Source organism: Aureococcus anophagefferens (assembly GCF_000186865.1).
Source record: "Aureococcus anophagefferens unplaced genomic scaffold AURANscaffold_47, whole genome shotgun sequence".
Taxonomy (NCBI): Eukaryota; class Pelagophyceae; order Pelagomonadales; family Pelagomonadaceae; genus Aureococcus; species Aureococcus anophagefferens.
Genome location: NW_008705602.1, coordinates 163,802 through 186,999, shown reverse-complemented (window position 1 = coordinate 186,999; position 23,198 = coordinate 163,802). Strand labels below are relative to the sequence as shown.

The following is a 23,198-nucleotide window of genomic DNA, read 5'->3' as shown; positions in this document are numbered from 1 at the left end:
ACTCTGAGGATCCCCTCAAGCACGCTTTGAGTGCGAGATCGAGCGAGCGTCTAAGCCGTTTCTCAAGGCCGTGCTCCAGCGTGACGCAAGCGAAGCGTCGCTCGCTGTGCTTGTGGTGTCGCGTCTCGCCGTCGGTGCCTCGGAGCTGGCAGGTGGCAAGCTTAATGGTGGCGATGGCATCCAGCTGGAGCTGAGCGACGGCTGGTATTGTGTTTGGTGCGAAGTCGATGCGCTTCTCACCAATCGCGTCACCACCGGCGCCATCAGCGTCGGAACGAAGCTCGCCGTTGAAGGTGCACGGCTCATCAACACTACAAGTGCGGTCGACCCCCTTTCAATCCTTCTCGGTGATCGGAGCCCCGAGACGCCTGTGCTCCGCATCGAGGCCAACGGCGTCCGCCGTGCGCGCGCATCCGCGCGGCTTGGCGCTGTCCCATCATCGAGGATGATACTGCCCCTACGCTCAATATCTCCCGGCGGCGGTGTCGTGCCCTTACTTGACGCTATCGTAACCCGCGTTTGCGTCTCACCGCTCGGCGACGCAAAGCCCGATGGCGACAGCAGGCGCCGCATGGATATTGCTCATTTGATACCCATACGCAGCGCCGTAGTATTTCTGGCCAGTCGATCGCGGGTCCCTGGAGAGCCGATATCGACGGCGGAGCTCGAGCTGAGCGATGCTGAGGCGCTCCATGTCAACCATGTCCACGAGGGAGACCTTGTCCGAGTCTCTCGCGTCACGGCCGTCGCGCCGCGCCATGGCACCGGCCTCGTGCTCCGATTCACGCGCCGTGGCACGCTCGTAAGTCACCGATCGCCTGCACCGCGAAGCATCCTTGCGGCGAGTGCGTACCGACCGAGGAGGCTCGTCGACGGTGCCGCTCTTGTCGATCTCGGTGTTGTTGCTGTCGGCGCCCGCATTGACTACGCTGGTATTATCACCACTATCTACGACTCAGCCGCGGATTATGTAATACTTGAACTTGTTGACGCATCGCCGCACGTCGTCAGTGTCGCTGTTGAACGCGACGGAAACAATGATTTCACAAGCAGCCTCCAACGGGGTGTCGCCATTACTGTCCTGCACGCTATCCTCCTCGAGGTCAAAATCGGAGTCAATGGTGCAGCGCACGTGCCATGCCTCACCTGCGACGACCTCGCCGCACTCTGTATCTCACACCGCGCCCTCGAAAATGCAACACCGCCTGGTGCGACGCGAACCAGGCTGAAACTCGACTTTGATGCGCTTTTGCTGTGGGCACGCACACCTGATGCCCAAGATGCCCACGCCCACGCTCTTTTATCTCAAGCATCACGTCGGCACCAACCAGACGCAGAGCCCTCAAAGTCTAGCGCACACGATGCAAAGGTGTGCCTCGTCGCCGCACTCCTCATTAAACTCCAGCAAAATTCCGGTGGTACGATGCACGCTGACCTCTTCGACGGTACTGTGTGCGCACCCGATCTCAATGCTGCCCTCGAGGCTATGCAAACCGACGGCATCATTTACGTTGCCGGTGGGAAATACTTTCCTATGTAGACCAAGCGCACACGACCCAGCCGCAGAAATTATGGCACCGGCAGAAGAGCTCCTGTTCGAGCCAGTGCCGGATGTGTGAACGCGATAGTCGACGCATTCCAGTTTGGGCCCCTTCCGGGGGCCCAGCGCCTGAGGAAAGCTCCTGGCCGTCGGCATAGTGCTGTCGGGACCGTCGTGCGTTCCCTGGGAGCTTTGAGCGCCTCTCTGGCGGCTCGGGCGCGGCGGCACGCGCTGCCAACCGGCAAGTACCACACTCTAGCATGCCAGCGAGCGCGGCGCTGCGCCGTCGTGACCGGAGCCAGTCGCGCGGCAGCCTCGAACGCCTGGGCGCGACTTGCATGGCGCACAGCGCCATCGAGCGTACCTGGCTGGCCAGGGGGGCTGCTTACGTTGGTTCCTGGGCTCCAGGCAGGCCGTATGGACCCATGGGCCAGATCTGACCCAAGAACACGACTACCGAGGTCAAGATGCGCTCCCCGGGTCGATTCGAGCGCTGCGGCCCACTGCGCGCAGCGACTGCGCGCTGCGGCCGCCACCACCGGACTGACTTCCCCAAGTCCCACCTCCCTGGCCCCCCTCCCCCTCGCGCGATGGCCGGGTAAGGTTCGCGGATTCGGCAGGGTGATGGTCACGATTGCGGCCATTCAGTGACGAGATCGAGCTGTGAAGTTCACTTTTGGACGGCCTGAGAAATCAAAATGACCGAAGCTCAATCAAACACCGCAGGGTATACGTCCGTCGCCGTCCGGTTCCTAGCCGTACTGGCGACTCCCGCGAGCTCCCTAGCCGTACTGGCGACTGCAAGTTGATACTGTGGCGGGAGACTAGACTGAGGTATCCTGACTGGCTTAGCTTGAAGTTGGCAGTGCAGTGCCCACTGGTGGGCTTGTATCTAGAGTCTGGCTTTAGGGTAGATAGAGCGAGCGACGGAGGATACATATCTGGATTTCCATGACGTTGCCCCTTTTCTTTCCTACTCACTTAACTCCAGCGATTGAGGACAGAGAGCCCCGATCAGAGAGTAGTCTGCCTACTTGAGTAGGGAGTCTACTAACTAATTATTACCATACCCTAGTCAGGAGTCAGGCTGAGGGCAAATTACCTCCATAATACAGTACGCTACTCTACTACTACCCTACCGTAGTGACTACCATCATGCTAGTACTGTACCTACCCTAGTTAGGCTCTCCTTCCCGTTCCCCTCCTTTATAATCAGTTACTATACAATGACTGCGCTACCGTAAGGTAGCACACTGAGCTTCCCCTCTCACCCACTGTGCTTATCCTGCTACTACGGACTGTACCTTAACGTCAAGTTGATGTGCGGGACTTAGATTCCTTACAGCCGGCGGCCAGCGCATCCTGAGCAGAAGTGGTTCGGTAGATTGGTGGCGAGGGTTCTGCAAAGAATTGATATCAGAAGTGGTTGTTGTGAAGTGGATAATCGACCTTGATGTGGTCGACGATCGTACACCACTCTCTGATGGGTTCTCCGTGGCTGGTTATGTGCGCGTGATACATGTCCTGGAGCTGGTGTCTGATGTGAGGTATCATATCGGCTTGTAGGTGCTTCCACGTTTTCATTAATATAGCGACCTAAGTATGAAACATTGCCATACTCCTCTGAGACCGGATCTGTTGAACAGGGCTGATCAGGAAAAGTCTATTGAATATCTTCTCATCATATAAAGTATTAAAATAGCAAGTTTTGGGTCGGGCCCTTGCGGTTCGACACGGAATGAAACGACGACGTTGCCGAGTCGGTTTTTGGGAACAAGCCGAAAGCGGAATGTCCATTTGGTTCTCGCGGAGTCCAGGCTGCTAAACTTCCATATACCCTGGAGCTTGAAGATGAACATTCCTAGAAACCCAGTCTGATAAACGCTGTAGCGGAATATGTGCGCCACGTCGTTTCGGTCATCCACGACCTCCAACACCTTGGAACCTGCGAGCGGAGGTGTCTCCGCAAGGTCAGGAGCGAGCAGGGCTAGTACCATCGGTCAGAGAGTACTCCGCCCGACTCCCTGCCCGTGGAAAATTCGGCGTTACCTCGACGGAGACGATCCCTGGATGGCCACGATGCGGGAGGTCAACATCGGCCATATTCAGATACCGGGGAGACGCGTGCTCCCACACGAATTCTATTGGTGCATTAATAACCTAGAAACTCCACACTCCTACGGCATGAAGTCGCGGCCAAAATTACCTGGAAATGTGGAGTGAATGAAAAGCGCTCGTTGTCGTCGTGTAGACTCATTAGATGTCCAACACCGACCACGGCGGCTAGCAGCCCAGCGCCAACAGAAATTTTTACCTGAATGTGCATGCAGGGCCTTATTCTTAGGAGTCTTTCTTGTGGGGTCACCGTCTTGTGATCTAGAAGCCGCGGCATGTTGCCGCGTGGAAACTGATTGATTGTCAGCGCGGTTTCTTTTTTTTAATACGCGATATTAAGGGATGATACAAGATATAGAATGATAAATAATATAGTTGGAGTTAGGTGTGCCGTCAACATGGGCTCCACCCACCCCGGGGACTAGCCATGACCCCCAGGAAAAGAGCGGGGTTGGCTGGGTAGGTGAATGATGGTCCTGGATACGCCTCAGGCGCACAACAATACTCGCAGGGGCAGCTGCGAGAGTTACGTGGACTGACCTACCAAACTGCCCCCAAGCAGAGTCGGCCGAACCTGATTGAGCGGATTCTGAGGACTCCAGCTTCCGGTTACCTATTGTGGTTGGTAGTCTTTAGCTGCCAGCGTATTCACAGTGCTCATATTAAAACACAATATGTTTCCGGTAACGAGTTAGTGAGTTAGACCACCTATCATCATCCAGCTAAATAAAACTGCTGGCTGTGGTGGTCCTCTCCCAGCTCGCCGCTTCCCCGAGGACCGGGGTGGCGCGGCTTATTTTTTGAGCCCGCCCACCACCCTCCTTCGGCAAAATGGAGCACCCGCCCTACCCTACCCTCCTCCGTCCCCGCTGAGGTGGCTGCGCCATCCAAGCGCGGTCCGTCGGCCTTCATTCTGGCACCCTTAATTGAACTGAGCTCAGCCTCCCCTTGTGGGAGGAGTTTACCTTGCTTCCTTTAGCTTCAGGCTAGTGGGAGATACGAAAGTCCAAGTGGAACTACAAATATATCCGCGGGCATGTTTCGGGGCCAGCCCCAAGGGGTGGGGCGCAGGGCGTCGCGGGCCGCAGCCGCGCAGCCTTCGCACGGCGATGACCATCAGTGATAGTGCAGGTACTTGAAGTCCCTGTGATACCTGCGATGGATACTTTTGCTTGTGCGTGGTGCGGACGGGGGGGCAAAAAAATGCGGTTGTGTACCGGCTGCAAGAAGGTTAGGTACTGTGATGCGCTGTGTCAGAAGAGTGATTGGAGGGCGGGACACCGGACCACGTGCAAGACCGGGTCGACAAAACAAGACACAACATTGTTGGCGCACCCTTGTGGCATCTGCAAGGCGCGCGATGACGACGACCCGATGAGGGGGCGGCAGACGTTTTGTTATCGATGCGGGCTTCTAATTTGTGGCGCATGCCGTCCATTGCTGGAGGCGCGGCAGATCGAGCGCTGCCCGGGATGCCGGGGAAGACCTCGTGTTACGGATGTCAAGGACCTAGAAGATATGCGGGTGCTAGCGGGAGCAGGTGACATGGAGGACCGGTGCCTGGCGTTGGTTAAGGTGGAACTTGGTGCCTGGCTCGGGGAAGGGCGGGGGGTGATGGAGGCCGACAAAGTTGCGGGGATCCGTGCGCTTCGAGATGCGGACGAAGCCAGATGCGCCCGAGCAAGTCTCAGTCTCGCCGTGTGCCACGCAACGGGTTCTGGTGTGGCCTTGATGTTAGCGCGCGCACGAGCACACTGCGAAGTGGCGGCAGAGGCTGGGTTTGTTGACGCCCAATTCAGTTTAGGATGCTTGGCTCTCGATGGAGGCGATGATGCCCGGGCTGTTGCCAAGTTAAAGCAAGCTTCGCGTGGAGGCGACGTCGGGGCGATGATTATGCTGGGCGAGCTCTACGAGGCAGGCCGTGGCGTTCCTGTGGACTGCGGCAAGGCGGCTGCACTCTACAGGGCATGCAAGTTGTCACAGATAGCGGCGACTCACCTCGGTATTCTGCATAAAGATGGGCGTGGAGTTCTTCAAGATGGAGAGCTTGCTGTCCGGCTTCTGATTATGGGTGCAGAGGGAGAGGCGAAGGTCCTCGAGGCACAATGTGAACTCGGAGACATCTACCTAATTGGAGACCCTAAAATTGCGCGTGATGCGGAAAAGGCAGAGAAGCTCCTAGGAACCGCCGCTGCAAAGGGCGAATCGCATTCTGCGTACCAGCTCGGATGCCTCCTCATCCGTGGCATGGGAGACGTTTTCCACGATGAACCGCGCGCTGCATCATGTTTCCGCGTGGCTGCCAAGGCTGGCTCAGATGCGGCTATCTTCAATCTTGGGTCTGCACCCCAGCGTCCAAATGAGCCTGCTTTATCTGGCCTGCCCGCAGTCATTCTCATCGACAATTCAATGCCCGCAGGTGCATGCATGTTAGAGGCTTCCTGAAGTCGATTGAGTATCCCGAGCCAGAGCCCGGTGCGAGGGGGGCTCCTGCATCCTTAGTTCATCGTGCCGAGCCTGACAAGCTCCGCGCAGCTCGTCTTTGGCAGCAAGCTGCTGATCGTGGCTTTGCGCCTGCACAGAAACTTGGCAGCGTCCGTGAGCCTCGCGGTGTTGACATTCTCGTTTCTGCTGCCTAGGTACCACGTTGCCAAGTTTCTGGAACGTGGGCTTCTGGGCTATGACACGAATCTCTACGCGGCTGCGGCTCTTTATGCGAGGGCTGCGAGTCAGGGCCATCCAGAAGCCCAGCGCCGGCTCAGTATCCTTTACTTTAAAGGCACTGGTGTAGAGAAGGATGAAGTCAAATCTGCGGCGCTCTTCAAACACGCCCAGGCTCAGAGCCCCATCATGTCTATCGCAGCTGAGCCCGCCTTTGCATCTCCCGAAGCGTGCGCACGACCGCCCCGACTATTATTCTGCCACGCCAGGCCAAGCGGCCTGTGGAGAGGGGCGTTTATTGCGTGACAATGCTAGCAGGCCAATTTACGAATCGGAGTTCCGCTAGACCACACATAGCCGCAATATAGAATGCCTGGTAGGCTCCAGAGCAGTCTCTCGCACTCACTAGGTCCAGGAAGACTCTCCGTCTATTACAGTGCGGGGCGCAACTATAACAGGGTTAGAAAGTATCAAGGGGAGGGAATGATCTGAGTGGCTCTGTACCAGCGAGCCACTAGGAAGGTACAAATTAGCGAGATAGTAAACTCCGAGGCGGGGAAGCAGCCTGATGTGGCTGCCCTGCCGTCCGAGGGTGAACTATCGAGGTTGCGCAATGGCGGTACACCGGTGTCTCTGTTAGGTGCACGATACCCTCGTAATCCTGTATTGTGATCAAGCGGTCTTAGAACCGCACCTATCTCTGATCTAAGTGTGGGTGCTAAGACTCCTGCTTCTGTGTCTGGTTCTTGGAAACCTGGCCTGTCGAACCCCCACTCGGCGGTTAGCTCTGACTGGGTGGACTCTGAGGACTCCAGTTTCCGGTAGCTGGGACCAAAATATGGCGGTAATTTGCCCTCAGCCTGACTCTTGACTAGGGTATGGTAATAATTAGTTAGTAGACTCCCTACTCAAGTAGGCAGCCTAATCTGGGATCGGGGCTCTCTGTCCTCAATGCTATACCGAGGACGGTATGAATCAAGTTTGGGGGCCTGTAGCGGGAATTGTCCCTTCAAGGTATACTTCTCTTATTAGCTTGAGGTTCATAGTGCAGTGGATATATGCTAGCTTAGTTGCTCACTTGTATCTTTTGTACGAGGATACGCGGAAGCGGTATCCTCTCCTTTCTTTCTCTTGCACACTTTTAGTGACCGAGGAGCCTGGGAGCGCGATTGCAGCTCACAGCTTAGTGTTACTAGATCCCCACCGGTTGGTAGGGCAGTGTAAATATCTACCTTTCTAGTATACAGTGAAGGCTTTATTCCCTTTACAGTTAAGTGAGTAGGAGAGAAAAAGGGGCAACGCCATGGAAATCCAGATATGTATCCTCCGTCGCTCGCTGTATCTATCCTAAAATCAGACTCTAGATACAAGCCCACTGCACTGCCAACTTCAAGCTAAGTCAGACAAGATACCTCAGTCCAGTCTCCCGCCACAGTCTTCTATTATTGTGCGCCTGGAGCGCACCCCAGGAAAATCTTCTCCTATCCAGCCGGCCCTATTCTTTTCCTGGGGGTCATAGACTAGGCTAGTCCCCGAGCTGGGTGGAGCCCATGTTGAAGGCACACCCAGCTCCAAATCCAACTATATCATTCTATATCTTATATCATTCCTTAATATTATCCTATATCATTATGTATCTTGTATCATTCCCGGGATGAACATATTATGGATATAGTCGCGATCGAACCGCGATTACTGAGCTACGCAGGTGGACACGTCCGATTGTTCTTCCTGTGTGAGATTAAATTTTCAACATGTTTGGTACGATTTCGTCGCTGGTGCATCGGTGGCACCGAAGTTCTGGAGCAAATAGTGGAAGCGTGTCCCAAGGAACATTTCCCATATTACTATGTCGATTGTCATCTCTCCGGCACCACACAAGCAGACGCAGTTACACACATTAGCTTTACCATATCAAGAAGCGACCATCCTCAAGTAGAAGCCAAAAGCAGCAGCATTGTCAGTCTAGGCCAGCTTTTGCCCGACGATATCGCCGTCGTGGCGCCACACGTGCTCCAAGCAAATAGTTATTCGCGGGTGGTTGTTGCTATTCGTTATTCGCCCTGGTTGGCCACTGTTCTTCCACTGCTTGTTCAGTCATCATCCCTGACTATCCGGCTATCGTGTATTACAGGGAGCTCCATCAAGACGTTTGACTGTGGGGCATCTCTTCGACTAAGGAATGCCACAAGAGTTGACAGCGGGCAGCTTCGAGTTGCAGCCTACTTGCAAACGTTCTTATTCTGTATGCCTGAATGTCAATCGACCCTTCTTGATGTTTCACTTAATGGCACGAACTTTGTGCGGTGCGAGGCAGAACTCAGCGTGCTTCCCTTATTTGCAATCATTCACACTCTACCACCAGTTATTAATTCGATGGATACTGCGGGTTTAGTAGTTCTTTGTTCTTCGCCCGTGCCCTTGACTCCAGTGAATGGCCAGTTCCCTGACATGCTCCCGAAATGCTGGCACCTTGAAATTACTAGCTGGTGCGATACTAATTTTTCCTGTGAAAATGATACTAGTCATTCAGATACAAATAAAATATTCCAGGCAGGTCCTGTCCTTGCCAGGCTACCTGTGATCCTATCTCAGCCACGAAAGGAGGAAATTAGTATGCTTGATGGTCTGATGAAACTGCGCCGACATAAGTATGGAGGCACAATTGGCCATGGACCAAAGCCGTTTAATTCAATCGAACTTGCACTCAAAAACCTCAGACTGGTCGTGCTCCGGTCTGTTGGCTTTTTGCGTCGTTTTGCTTTGTGTGACACCGAGGTGGAAATTGATGTGAGTTGCCATGATACCCGTAGGACTATTAGCCTCGGCAATCTTTGGATGCATCACAGAAAACCATCTACGGCATGCCAGGCGTACATCAAGTTCACCCATCCGGAAGTCTCGCAGCATGCCAGCATGAAAGCATTTGAAGCAATGCTGAAGAAACAGGATGCCAATAATATGTTGGGCGAGAGTATTTTACAGCTTCAAATTGCTGCAAATGCCCTTGCTGACATTGCAAAGAGTGTCCTAGAACTCTGTATTGTGTTCAGGAGGCAAATATGCAAAGCGAGCTCTTGTAAGGTATATGAAATAGTTGCTCGTGGCTCAATCCCAGTGAGCGTAGCCGAATCGAATGGCGCACAAACCGCAAATCTTGACATGTGTCATCCACTGTGCAGAGTTTGTGAGCTAGATGTGACTATATCTACATCAGACATACAAGTCAGGTCGATGGCAGATACCAAGAGCGCCAACGTATACGCATTCAGATCATGTGGCGTACAGGTCATCAAGCATAATATCAAGGGTGGTCTCTTATTAAATCTTCGAGCCAAATGTCATCATATGGCCGTCTATGAATCTTCAGCGGTAAGCCATTGGGATTTTGTCTCGTCACGATGGCAAGTGCACGCTTTTGACAAGCAAGATTGGATGGTACAAGAAGCGGTCCCGGAATCAAGCTTGATTGAGCGTGAAGTAGACGTAGAGATTCGGGGCTCCGGTTTCAAGTATGCGCTCGAATCGTCCCTACGAGTGTGCATAGAATTAGAAAATAGCAGAATTCTTCAAGCAACTGGAATGTTGGTTGATGATAGAACCATCATTTTCAAAACACCATCTATCGATACGCCGCAGATGGCTCAATTGCGAGTTGCATTTGATTTTGGAAAAACTACTTTGTGGTCAAATCCAGTTTCCTTTCAATTTTTCCCCTATCCAAAACTGCAAAGTCACTGGCCACCATTTTTGCCAAACTCAACCGGCGGGACATTGTCGTTTCACGGCGATTTTTCCTGTAAAGTTGATGCTCTTCGTGTATTTTTGTTCTCGCCGCTGGACATGATTGATGGTGAGCTTGACCAGTCTGTTGTGGCTGCTGCTAGCAAATACTCCAGTCTCATCAGGCATCCAATGAAACAAGGTATTGCCCCTGCTTTTGCAGCTGCTATGCAGGTCAGAGCCGCAGGTGGGACTAGCGCTGCAGCTGCAGCTGCAGCGGGAGCTGCCTCTATCACCACTGCTTCTGGCAGCGACTTTGAAAACATAAGAGCTATGGTGGCGGACGCAGTACGAGCCACGGGGGGGACCAAGGTGGCTGCGTTGGTCGCTTCGCACGCTGCAATTCAAACTGCTCATTCCGTGACTAGACATGCGCATACTAACAAGGTCAAACGATTTTCGTTGAATGCTGGTGGCTTGAGGCCGTACATTGGGCGTAGTTCGATACTTGATGACACAAGATCAAAAAGCCTTGAGCAGGCATGCGCGCACGAGTCTGAAGTATTGACGGAGGGCTCGGAAACATTGCTCTTCGGATATAAACTACACCAGCTGGCTAATCTCAGCCACGATCATAGTTGTCGGTATATTGACGTTGCGTCCCATTTAGTAGACTCCAGTAACCTCAATTGTGTCTTACCACCAAACCTACCAGTTTATGAGATTCATGCTGCATTATCAAGGTCACTTAAGTACTGCAGGGAGGAGAAACGGACAGTATACCTCTTCACGGTGCGATTCAATGATCGGTTTTGTGTTTACTCGTTCGTAATCAGGTGGGTGGAATCTGGCCCGTGTGTGGCGAAGCTACTGGTGGAACCCTTCTGCGCATATCTGGATTGAATTTTGATAACGCCTTTAAGTTCAGTCAACAGAGCAGCTGTTCGCCGGCTCGCTCCACGACGTCTTCAACAGATTCTAGTTTATCACACCTTGAGCCACGTGCTTTGGCTCGAACTCAGTCGTTTTTGCCTCATGCAGCAAGACCGCCACCAAATATCAACAGTTTTAGTACTAGCCTCAATGCGGTCCGACAATCTAATAACACGAGTCACACTGACACCGTGCCGCTCTCTCCAGTGAATATCTCTCACCAATCGAAAATCAGAAGTATGCGCCGTACCATGTCTGTTCGACTCGGGAATGATAGCAAGGCAACCCTTAGCACAGAGGTGACCATGACTGGACATGGGAGTAATCCAAACTTGAATGTATATGTCCTAGTCAGGTTGGGAAGTCCCACTACCGGTCGCATCCTACATCGAACTGCGGTGAAGGGAGTCCTGATCCGCCTTAGTTCTACGCAGGTCTTGAGCACCTCCTTAGCTGGAGCATCTGCCTTCGCTGCTCTTGCTGGTGCGAATGACAATCTACAACCAAGGGACTCTACTGTGTGGGGTAGAATGCCAGAGCAGGATCCCACTCCAGACCGCTTGGCTACATCACTGCATCCGAGCACGGGAGTCGGTATTGCTGCAGCTGAACATGCTGCCAAGATGCTTGGTCCTGATTGCATGGTACAGTGCCGGACACCTCCGTGCCCGCTCGCATTACTACTCAATGCGTCATCATTCGTTGCCACGGTGGAAGTTTCACTCAATGGTTCAGACGGACAATTTTCTTGTGATAATGTGCAATATGAATATGTACGCCCGCTGACTCTCAAGGCCGTTCTGCCTCAAGGTGACCAACTTGTACCTGGCTGTTCGGTACTCATGTTGAAGGGGCACTCTATCGTTAGCAGCAAAGCGCTTACTATACACATGAGTCTTCTTGCAGCTCCGGAGGGAGGCACTTCAACGTTCGGCCACGTGCGGACACTTGAGCGGCTTGTACTGTCGTACAAGACAATTCAACGACGGCTCAATACGGCCGTTGAAGCTGGCGCCGTCGGTCCGCTAGCAGGAGAGGACCCAGATTTCACGCAGGTGTGCGCTAGCGTGCCTTTCTTCATTCGAAGACGCTATTTCAATTGTCACGCACGTTGCCTCCCCATGTTTGCACGAGTCACGTCTCACACAGCCAACATGAGCCCGGGCTGTTGTGCCGAAAGGTTCGGATACATTGTAAGTGTCAGGGAGCTTCGGTTATGGGTTCATTCACAGCCTGTTGCTGATGACACCAAACGTCGCCTGGATACAGAGAATGCAGCTTCAAAATTGGACATTTCAGCAGCAGAGAAAGGAATGCGCGTGCGACGCGCCTCTATACGTCGCCAGATGTCTAGCAGTCCTCAGCGTAATTTACTCCGCCAGTTGTCTCGGACAGAATCGCTGAAGCACAGCGGTAATTCACTGGTGCGTCAACTTTCAGACCTAGCCGAACCTGGAAGAAGGGTGGGCAGAAATTCTTCTCAGCGACTTCTTGCTTCACCTCATAGCACCGGCAGATCGCCCGCAGAAAGATTCAAGCGCAGCGGAAGTCAATTTCGCCTCGGCGAACGTCAAATCTCTCGATCCGCAATACCCAAACAGGGTGCGGAGGTAGCACCTAGACGAAACTTTCGACCCCGTGGCAGAGCGAGCGGAATTCTTGACACTCCTGCACCTCAGAAAGGCAATCATGCATTGACCGAGCCAGATTGTCTGGTAAATGAAATAAATGTTGAGCTATCGCCCAACGGACAGGATTGGACCGAACGTGCAAGCCGGAAGGTGCAGCTTGCAACACCACACAGCCTTGGTCGTGTTGAACCAGCTTTAGGGCCAACGCGGGGGGGTTCGACTGTGCTCATCCACGGTGACCATTTCCCCACTATTGGCGAAAATTGCGTCATCGGATTTTTGTGCCTAGGGTCGTGTGACCTTCCCATTTGCACACAAGTGATGGAGGTCCGTAGTCGCAATTTGTCTGCCACCAACTTCATTGATATTAACATCGCGTCGTTGGAATCGCATTCCGCCGCTCGCAAGATACAAGCTGCTTCTCGTGGGCGCTTGCTCCGTGCCCTCGCTAGAAATGGGGTTCCATGCATCTGCGTAACCGGCACCCTCGTCTCATCAAAAATCATTTCATGCGTAGCACCCGCGGTACTGACAGGTGGCCGTACCGACATCATAGTGTCCTTTGATGGCATTAACTTCGAATGGGCGCCTACTGAAAAGTTCAAGCAGTGTCTTTGAAACGGCAAAATTTGCACACCTTATTTGCACAGACTTAGACAAATACGGATTGCGCACCTGCTTTTGGAGCTTGGTATCGGCGCAGATGACGCGTCTGCGGCAGCCGCAGCAATTTCCAGTGGCATTCTAAACGAGGGGCATGAAGACGGACAGCAAGATACTAAAAGAAAAATATCCAATGGGTCTGCGTCCGAAGCACAGTCTGCTAGTGATAATGTTTCACTTTTGTTTGCACCAGAGAGTGCTATGTTTGAAACTAGACTGCATTTAGCTTTCAGCTTTTATACAACACCATGGCTAGACAAGGTGAATTTGGTACGTGCTCCTTTCACTGATGTACTTGAGCTGATTGGCGGACGATTTTTTCAAGTCAAGCATGCAGTCGTGCGCTTTGAGTTTTCCCCGCCAGCCACTAAAGAATCAACTAGGATATTAACAGAGAAACTCGATGTGCGTTCACCTTTCAGAGTACGTAGAATGAGTGTAGTGGGCATCTCAGGTCATGGGGGACGTTGAAAACTACCAACTCATCAAGTGTGTTGCCCCGCCCTCGTTGACAAGTACTCGTGATGTCAAAGTTTCGCTGTCTATGAATGGTGGGTATGATTTTTCAGGGCGAGTTTCGTACGTTGTGAACAAATGTCCGGTCCTGAGCTCTCTTAGACCTTCATGTGGGCCCCGATCTGGAGGAACGGCGATTTTTATCCACGGTCAAAACTTTTCCAGCAGAGCAATCGACGTCAAAGTGCGATTTTCTCTGGCGGTTGGAACGTCTCCGTCTGCAGATGGCATCGGTGACAAACTATGCACAGTTTCGGCTATTCGAGAGAACCCAGGCACGATCAAGTGCCGCTTGCCACCATTCGAACAGTTATTATCTCACGTCAATCGCAATTCTCATCAGGTATGTCCTCAAAGTTTTTTAGCTTCACGCAATGATGAAATCACGGAGCAGGTGTCTAAAGCCAAATATGAACGTGATCCGAATGGCGGTGGTAAATTGGCGCCTGGTAACGTAAACAACAGCATAATTAGCCTTTGGGTCGATGTCTGCATTCTCGGGGGTAGCGTCTTTACGGGAAAGCCGTTGCTATTCTTGCTTTATGATCACTTTCCAAAATTAATTCAGATGCGGCCACGTTCTGGCTTGCTAAGCGGTGGCTACAAGGTCCACTTGATTGGCAGCGGTTTTTTAAAGACCAACTCGATAACTGCACGCATAGTGCCATTACCCACATCCATGGATTTTTCAGCCGCGCGGTCACGAAGGTCGCCCGAGATGGTCAAATTGCTCGCATCTAGAAGACAGCGCCGGCGTGGGGCCGTGTTGGACCAACGGAACGTGCAGATGAAGGTCGAATGCGAAACGAGGATGACTGGGTTGGATCCAATGTGGCCGCTGACTTCGTTTGGGAACAAGCAAAACCAAGTGCGTCCAGTTGCGGTGAGGTGTAGGTGCGATTAGTTGTATACTGCGTGGAGCACGGCAGATTACATTTGTAGGTATCATTCCGACACTGAAGTGTCATTGACAATGCCCTGGCTTCTTGGCAGACAGCCAGGGCCTTTTTTAGTACAAGTGTCTTTGAATTCCTCAGAATTTTCCGAGCCGCACGAACGTTGCATTTTTTGCCTTTTTAGAGATCATCGTACCAGGGACAGAGATTATTTTCCTCGACCAACAGGACCGCGAGATGTGAATACAAGCCGTGCTGCAATTAGAAAATTAAACCAGCTTGAGGCTGCGAGACATCGGCGCCTGGCTCACAGCAATTCCTGTGCACGTAATAACGACATCGCTTATTTCCAATATCTTTCCGCAGTGGCACAACCACACGAAGCGCGGCCTAGTATCCGATCAATACTGCAGGCCGCTGTAACGGAGGTCGATGACAAAGGCCTTGTGGATATGTCAGAAGTCATGTCTCTTGCTAGAATGCAGGAGGTGCCATTTGAACTCCTTCACACCAGCATCCCTTCTTATGATCAACATCCATTGCTCTGTGGACACCAAAGTGAAGCATCTCCTACGCACCACCTGGTGAGAGGCCAACCACTTTCTCTCTGTGCCTCACGAAGTCACAAGCAGGGGCAAGTTCCTCGGCAGAAACAAAAAGCTCCTGCAAGCCTGTCTTTGATTCAAAAGCTTCATTGCCTTCTCAATGATCGCAATGCACAACAAGATCTACTTCGCATCTTGAACAAAGCCTTTTTTTTGTTAACGGATAAAACCACCCGTACTTCTATAACATACGCCGAGCTATGTGAGCAGGTGATGCTCGTACCACTGAGTGTCCCGGAATGCCAAGGCACCATAATTGAATATCGAAAATAAAAGGTACTCTTCCCGTCTAGCACCCAAATGGACCTACTCAGACTCTGGAGGCTATCCGACCCAGAGGCCCTCGGTGCTGTATCTCTCACATCATTTTTGCAACAGCTTCGAGGGAAAAGGCCCAACAGTCCAATTCCTGGTCCTTCACATTATAGACCGAATGTTACGTCTGTAAGGCGGGCTGTCTATCACTGGAGTTTCTATGCACACTATGATTGACGTACGAATACTATCCGTAGGCACACACTACAGGTCGGGAAGCGCTAACTCTCGATATGTACGAGCGACGAAGTCGTCTATGGTAGTAGATGCCCATTTCTTTGACCCCTGTCGAATTTTTCTTCGCATCCAACAAGTAGCAACGAGCACAGTCAGACGATTCCGACAGCCCGCTGAGAGGCATCCAACAGCATGTTGCTTATTTGACGATGTGGCGGGCCAACACAGAAGCGCCGCACGGCGCAAGAAATGATCAGACAGCCCAGGTGAAATCGGCGAGAGCCCTCATTTTGCGATTCCTGCGGTGATAGTTTCTTTGGGGGGACGGCCGGTGGCCTGGTATGCGCAAAAATCCGGCCGTCCTGGCGCTTGCGCTGTCTTCGCCAACGACCCAGGGATTGGGTTCAGTGTGCTGCGAGGGGTCTGCAGAGATGCTGCGGACCTCTCACAAGGGTTGCCTCGACACCATGGGCTGCTTCGACGCCATCAAGGGGGAAGCGAGGCACTTTCGAGGCGTTTCGGGCACGCTCCGAGTCGAGGCCTCGAAGCGGCGAGCCTCGTCCTCTGCTCGCCCGTCCAGTAGCCGCAGTAGAGAGTTTTTTTCAATTAGAGGAATATGAGAGTACCCCTAGTTCAGCCCCTCCTCTCTTCCCTCATACTTTATTTCTCCACACTTGCTCGTCCGTCCAGTAGCCGCAGTAGAGAGTTTTTTTAGTTAGCCTCAGAGAGGAATATGATAACCACAGCTAAAGCTTCGCGCACGCAATGACTGTCCGTCTCGTTTTGCACGGGGAGGAGGCCTAGGGCTACAGTTAGATGCGGGAAAATATGCCATATTGGGCGGAGGTGCGGGGACTGGGCCAGGGAGGCCTCCGCCGCGCCTCCGTCGCGCGCCCGAAAGCTCCCCTCGCCCGCCGGGGTAAAGTCGATCGAATGTCCTCCGTGCTTCATGATCGACATTGTGCAGCGTTTTGGCGGCGCGCTGCGATGGGATGGCCGTCTTTGAGGGCCCGCCGCTCCGCGAATATGCAGAATTGTGCAACGATCCCAGCAGCTGCGAGGGCCGCAAGGACGAGGGTGAGGCACATGCGAAGACGCGACGCTCATACGACCGCGTGGCGACTGGATCGGGGAGGTAGAGTGGGTGGGAAGGGACGCGCTGCCCCCTCGCGACCTCTCTAAGATAGTTTTCGAGCCATCGCAGCAGCGGAGATCGTTCGTCATCGATCCCGTCGCATCCAAGGCGGCGGGTTCCTCGGGGGAGCCCGAAATCGTCGAGTCCACCGGGCCGAGCTCTGACGGCGTTTCGTCCCGACGGTGGCCGTGGGGTGTCTGGGGCTGCCCCTGCCGCCCGAGATGGTCTCGATCCGTTCCATACCACCATGGGGTCGGGTCCAGACCATCTCGGGCGGCGTGGCCCCACCCCAGGCGCCTCGGGCTGCCCCTCGGGAGCTCGAGCCGACCGACGTCGGGTTCGACGGCTTCCGCATGGTCGCTGCCGTCGGAACCCACTAAGGTTCCGCGTCATAGCAGGTCGACGCCCGAACGAAGGCATCCCCGACGCTGCGGAGGCACCTCCCCAGTGCCGATCCCGGCGCATAACGCTCAGACGCCATCGCGAGCGCCGCGAAGAAAAGCCCACGCAACGACGGCTTTTGCTGCACGATGCCGCTTCAACAGGGGACAAACTCAGAGTAAATACCCCGGCGGGTCGCGTCGAACCAGCGGCATCCAGGAGTTAATCCAGGAGCGGCTCGAAGTTGACGTGACTTTCGAGGGCAAAAGTGACGGTTGCGATGCGCTGCGGCCCCGGCCGGGCGCGAGGCGACGTCGTCCCGTGCGTGCACGGACGTGTTGTTAGACTTGATGTACGAGGTCACATCGTGCGTGTTGTTTGATGTCGTGCGTGCGCTGCGGCGCCTGCACGCCTGCGGTTTGAAGACCGCTGACGGCCACGCACGAAGGCGCGGGTGTCGAGCCCCACGGGCACCGCCTAACTCGCCCCGCAGAGCCCGGAACGAACACCACACATCATCGTAGCCGCTCGCGCTCGACGAACGATCGTTGAGGTTACGAGTTTCGTTCATCTGTTCGCGCGCGCGGCGCGCCGGCTCCGCTCGTTTCACCGAGACGACCTCGGCCGCGATCGCGCGCGACTCACGTCGCCCGACGGCGCAGACCCGCCGCGCCCGGGTCCGCATGGGTTTGGTACACCCTACGAACCAATCTTCTGGCCGAGACGCGCGCGCTGACGCGCGAAAACGGTGTTTCGATTCGTTTCGAAAGCCCCCAGGGGGGGTCCCACGCGCGGCGCGCGGCACCAGCGGCGAGTTAGCGTACGTAGAATATTTCCCACCTGAGGAATACCCCAATTGAAACGTCGGTCCAGACCGCGTCGATTTTGGTTACGATGGCGACGCGCTGAGTTTTTTTCTAAACTCCCGGACGCAGAACACACCACCGTGCTATTAGTGGAAACTTCTGCTCCGCTACGCTTCCCAAATTCTTACTCTACGAGTTGCGAATTACAGGGAAGGCGCAGCGTGCGCTATGAGAGTATCCCTAGTGGCTTCTTCACCGTTGGTTTGCGATCCAGGGGGAGTAGAGAGATAAAGAGTTTTGTATCTCCCTAGTGGCTCACTGGTACAGAGCCACCCAATATCCTTTCCCTTCCTTGATACTTTCTAACCATATTATAGTCGCATCCCGCGCTGTAATAGACGGAAAGTCTTCCTGGACCTAGTGAGGCAGATCCTCTGCCCGTTCGTCCAGTAGCCCCGGCCCCCGTATACTACGGCAGCTGAGGTGACGTGAGGATAACAGAGACGCCGGTGTACCGCCATTGCGTAACCTCGATAGTTCACCCTCGGACGGCAGGGCAGCCCCATCAGGCTGCTTCCCCGTCCCGGAGTTTACTATCTCGTTATCGGCATGCCTACTGGCACGAGCTCATCGATAAGAGGCTCCAGCATGCCGCGGGGGCGCGTGAGACGCGACGAGGACTACACGTTCCTGCGGAAGTACGAGCCGACGCCGCGGACCGCGGTGTCACGAAGGAAGCGACGCCGCGAAGTCGGAGCGAGCGTGCGCGACGGGATTATCCCAGGAGTGTCCAGACGGCCCAGGAGCGAGCATCGATTGCAGCAGGTCCAGGAGAAGTTGCGAATCGCGCGAGCAACACTTCCCTGGCGGCATGCTCTCAACGAGGGGCCCCACGCCTTCAGCTCCGTCAGAATACAACGCTGCTGACTCCAGGACTAGGAGGCCGGATTTAAGGCCGGCACCCGCCGGCGAGTGCGGCCAGGATTCCGCGCCCATCACCCAAACCGGGTCCGACCCCCCCGCGGTTGCGGGGTCGCCGAAAACGGCGCCGATCGCGCGAATATATGGCTGTTACAAGGGCCCGCGCGCGCTCCGCGCGCTCGCGCGCCGCCGGTCGGAGGCAACTTTCGTTCAGGCTAGAGGCCATCGTCTTCGTCCGTCGTTCTCGAGCAGGCTGAGGTCCAGGCCAGGTCCAGGCCGCCATCCTGGTCCTCGACTTCGTCCATAGTGGGCTCCTCGGATTCGCTCTCTTCGGAGGACCCGGTCTTGTCGCAACAGAGCGTATCTACACCAAATTAAGAGCCTTGCTTGATCTCGTGCCAGCATAATTCGAGAGCCCCCGCAACTCTGGACTCCCCGTGCAGGCTTCCCGCCACGCAGTCCACACTTCAGGTAAGCCGTGCTGGTTCTATCACTCGGCTCCAATCTCATCCATCAAGCTGCAGTCGGAAAGCCGTTGTACTGGTATCATGACAGCACATATGAGCTACGTCCTAGACGATAGTGGGCGCAGAGAGATCAATAGGCGACGCGGCTTTGTAAGAAGTCGGATGCACTCGCGCGATGCGGCGCACCTGGCGCAGAATTCCATTTGAGTAGGCAGCAACTTGGCGGTGGTCATTTGAGTCAAAAAGTCTTGCAAGAGCCGCATCGAAGTCATTAGGTTGCATTTGGGCCACTTCAAGAGCTGTTGTTGCAAATTGTACGTAATGGTGAAGAACAAGTTTCTCAGATTTAACATGTATAGTTGCATGACGTTCATTCGAAAAAGGCATAAGCTTGTCGCCAGCTAGCGCCTGGACATCGTCGGTTAAATTACGAGGGTATTGATCTAGTGAATTTTGGCATGTTTGCTGCAGAAGGCTCAGGGCTGCGCATTCGTTCCTGAGCGAAATGGGAAAGTGGACATCAGATGCTGTACGGTAGCTTCCGTATGGATTCTCACCCAGAATTCGATCGAGCTCGGCTTCATCTGCAGCGACGACCCGGAGAAGTGACATACAGGCGCGAAAGTTTTCGTTGTCACTTGCACATACACGAACACGTTTTGCGCCAACAGCACCGTCACGGATCCACAGCAGCTGCTTTCTTGAGGCGAGAGCGTCATCAGGAGACAGGCGTAACAAAAGAGCAGCCTCGTTGGGGCAGAAGCCGTCGGGCTCCTTGTTGTCCTCGACAGCAAACCCATAATTGAGTAAAAACCGATGGTTGCATTTCTGACCATATGAATCATAGATCTGCGCGCCGGCTCCAATCTTCTCAAGCGACGTAATTGTAAACGCCCCGCGCGCATTATCATAGGTCCACTTTGTTTCTCGTGGGCGAAAGTGGTTGAGCATGTCTGCATATGGAACCATGGCGGATGTGCGCACGCCGTTGACAACTACGCCAAAATTCCGAGAGCACACACACATGCGGGCCCATTTGAATTCTTCTAACGTGCAAGTGTCCACGAACGTGGGCCAGATCCCACAGATAGCTTCGTAGTCATTTTTTATCGCACGCTTCCGCTCCTCAATTTGGGTCAGCAGATGGGATCCCTGGAGCCATTCCAATTCTAACGCGTCCCAAAAGATAGGCATATTACTCAGCGTAGACGGAAGCATGTCGTAGTAAGGTGCAAAGAAACTCGAGGTATTCCTCCGATCGAGTAAGACGAACAGCATGAGGAATACATGCTTTGGTGCATCCAGCTCCAATTCCGCCTCCAGCACAGCGAGCCCCACGTCTGTTGCCTTACCCATTTCTACAGTGATTAGACATTGTAACGGCACCTCGATCAGAATTTCCTCGCTCTGGAGGTTCCTCGTTGCGTGCACACCGCGCACCTCGTCACCGTAAGATCGCAACTCGACACATTCATCGAATTTGGCTCCGTTCGCGGACAACCAACGAATGAATGTAGCCTCTTTTTGCGCTTCGGACACGTCCGATATCCATTCTTTGAATTTGTCCCTATCGCGCGCGCGCGCAGAGTTGCTTTCAAAAGACGCCATATCTATCGATATCTACAAGCCGATCGCTTTACGGCTATTGGCGGGAGCGCGCTTACTGGATCCCTGCTGCTTGCAGGGTACCCGGGGCAGGCGGTACTTCAACGCCCAAGGACATAAAGATAGTACGGCGGTACTGTCGAGGAGCCAGGTGCGTAGACGCAGAGAAACCAAAGTGGGGAAATTCAACGAACAAGTGTGATAAAGCAGCTCCGAGAAGCTAATTCGGTGAGGTCGCTTCTGAGAGCCCTTAGGTTGCGCAGTTCGCCATTCAGGAGCATCTCGGGAAATCCGCTCCTCTTTGTCTTCAAGTCATAACTCACGAGTCTGTCTTCCACTTCACCCAAGAGAGCGAGGTAAGTTTCAGTGTCCACGTTGGGGATGACATGAGGTAGACCATATTTGATAGCAATGAATTGGTACACCCTAGTGAGCTGGCTGGAGCTAGCCGTGACACAGGCTGTGTAATCAAGTCTCCGAAAGCCGAAGGATATGAGCCGCTGTTTTATCACGTCGAATTCTGGCGAGCCGTTAATTAAGAGCTCAGACGTACCTGGAACATGTTCCAAATGCAGGTCGATGCGCACACAGTCATGATCGTTTGGTTCCAGCGCAAAACCGTGGTACCTATCAACATGTGCACTATTAGCACCAGTGTAGATGAGTATTGCCCGCCAGTGCGCGCTGGTTGAGGCAGAAAAAGAACATGATTTGGTTGGCCATAATCTTCGAGAAGCTGATCCCCCGATTCAAATTTCCAGGCTGCGGGCGTGACAGCAGTTGGCTCTGCACGGTGCAGACTCGCAGAGGTCTTGTGAACTGTCGCGGTCCTCGGCATCTCGCTGGCATCCGCTGCATTGACGAGATCAAGCATGGGGACCAAGTGCCGCTGTCCATTCCACCAAATTGCGCGACTATCCAGAGTTTGAGCTGCCCAGCGGAAGGCAAACCAACTCAGAGCTATTTCTGCGCGAGGGATCACCTTGGAAAGGGACTCCATCCCCACACGCTCAATTACTGCCTCGTAAGATCGACGGGTCGAAGCAACCTGCACAGGTTTATTAGATCAAGTAAGAGAGAACATTCTATACGCTGTCAGGCGCGCATAGTCCGGCACTGACTCCGAGAGTGCAGAGCCTTGGAGCCTTGCGATTGCAAGAGCACGCGCTTCTTCTGCCGTTTCTGCCCAAAGCAAGGGGGGGAGGAGGGATGTGTCTGCCTTCTTGTTCGGCTTAAGACCAAGCGCTGCTGTCACTACTTGATCCACGCCCGGCAGCAGCGCCTGGGGGATTCAAGTCAAACAGATCTACAGTCTATTGGTGTAACTACAAAAGAGAACCCAAATTCATGTTTCCCATACCACACAGACATTCGCAAGGTAGGGGGCAAATGTGTTTTCATTTGCATCTGCGGTCCCCGATTCTTTCCCGACCATTGCGAGTACGCGCTTTAGTAGAAGGAAGATGAGCGCCTGGAAGTCGTCCATATATAATGCAGCTGCGCCAAGCGCGCTTCGAGCTGCCTTGATCCCGAGACAACCTGGATGGAAAGTATGCCTTAAATTTTAATAGGCCGTTCGATGAGCCAGAATTAAAGAAAATATCACGCTAAAGCTGACTGCTCTCGGGAATCTCAAGGTAGATCTCACCCTTGTGTAAAGTTTTTGTGGCTATCGTGCCAACGCGACCACCGTGAGATGCAAGTACCGCTGCCTGAATGTGAAGCTGTGGCCAGTTCATCGACTTCGCCCAGCTGTTGAAGGCCTGGACCCGCAACCCGAGCGGGTGCAGGAGGGTCCCATTCTGCGAAAGAACAAGATTCCAAGATGCAGCTACAGATACCTCTTTTGGCATGCTCGACTGGTCGTTGGGCTTCGAATTTGCATCGAGCGCCCCTTCGGCTTCATACACAAGCTGGCTAAGAAGCGCCTTGCGAGAACGACGGAACTGCACAGCAAGAGACACATCTCTGCTCAACCCGCCATTTGATAGCGTGCGTGTATCATCCTCCATGCTCGTCGTTTGAGTTAGGGGATGCTTTGCGACGACATCCAACAAACTGGAGACCAGCACTGGGGCATCATGTGGTGGCGGTGTGAATGCATACTC

At 53.8% G+C, this 23,198-nt stretch overlaps 1 protein-coding gene across 1 annotated transcript; it reads left to right on the top strand.

The window, feature by feature from the left end:
• Positions 1-5,269: 5,269 nt before the first annotated feature.
• Positions 5,270-6,100, top strand: AURANDRAFT_33566 (hypothetical protein; the record flags this gene model as incomplete). Its single annotated transcript, XM_009043268.1, has 1 exon — positions 5,270-6,100. One exon carries the CDS (start codon positions 5,270-5,272, stop codon positions 6,098-6,100), a length of 831 nt encoding a protein of 276 aa, XP_009041516.1.
• Positions 6,101-23,198: the final 17,098 nt, after the last annotated feature.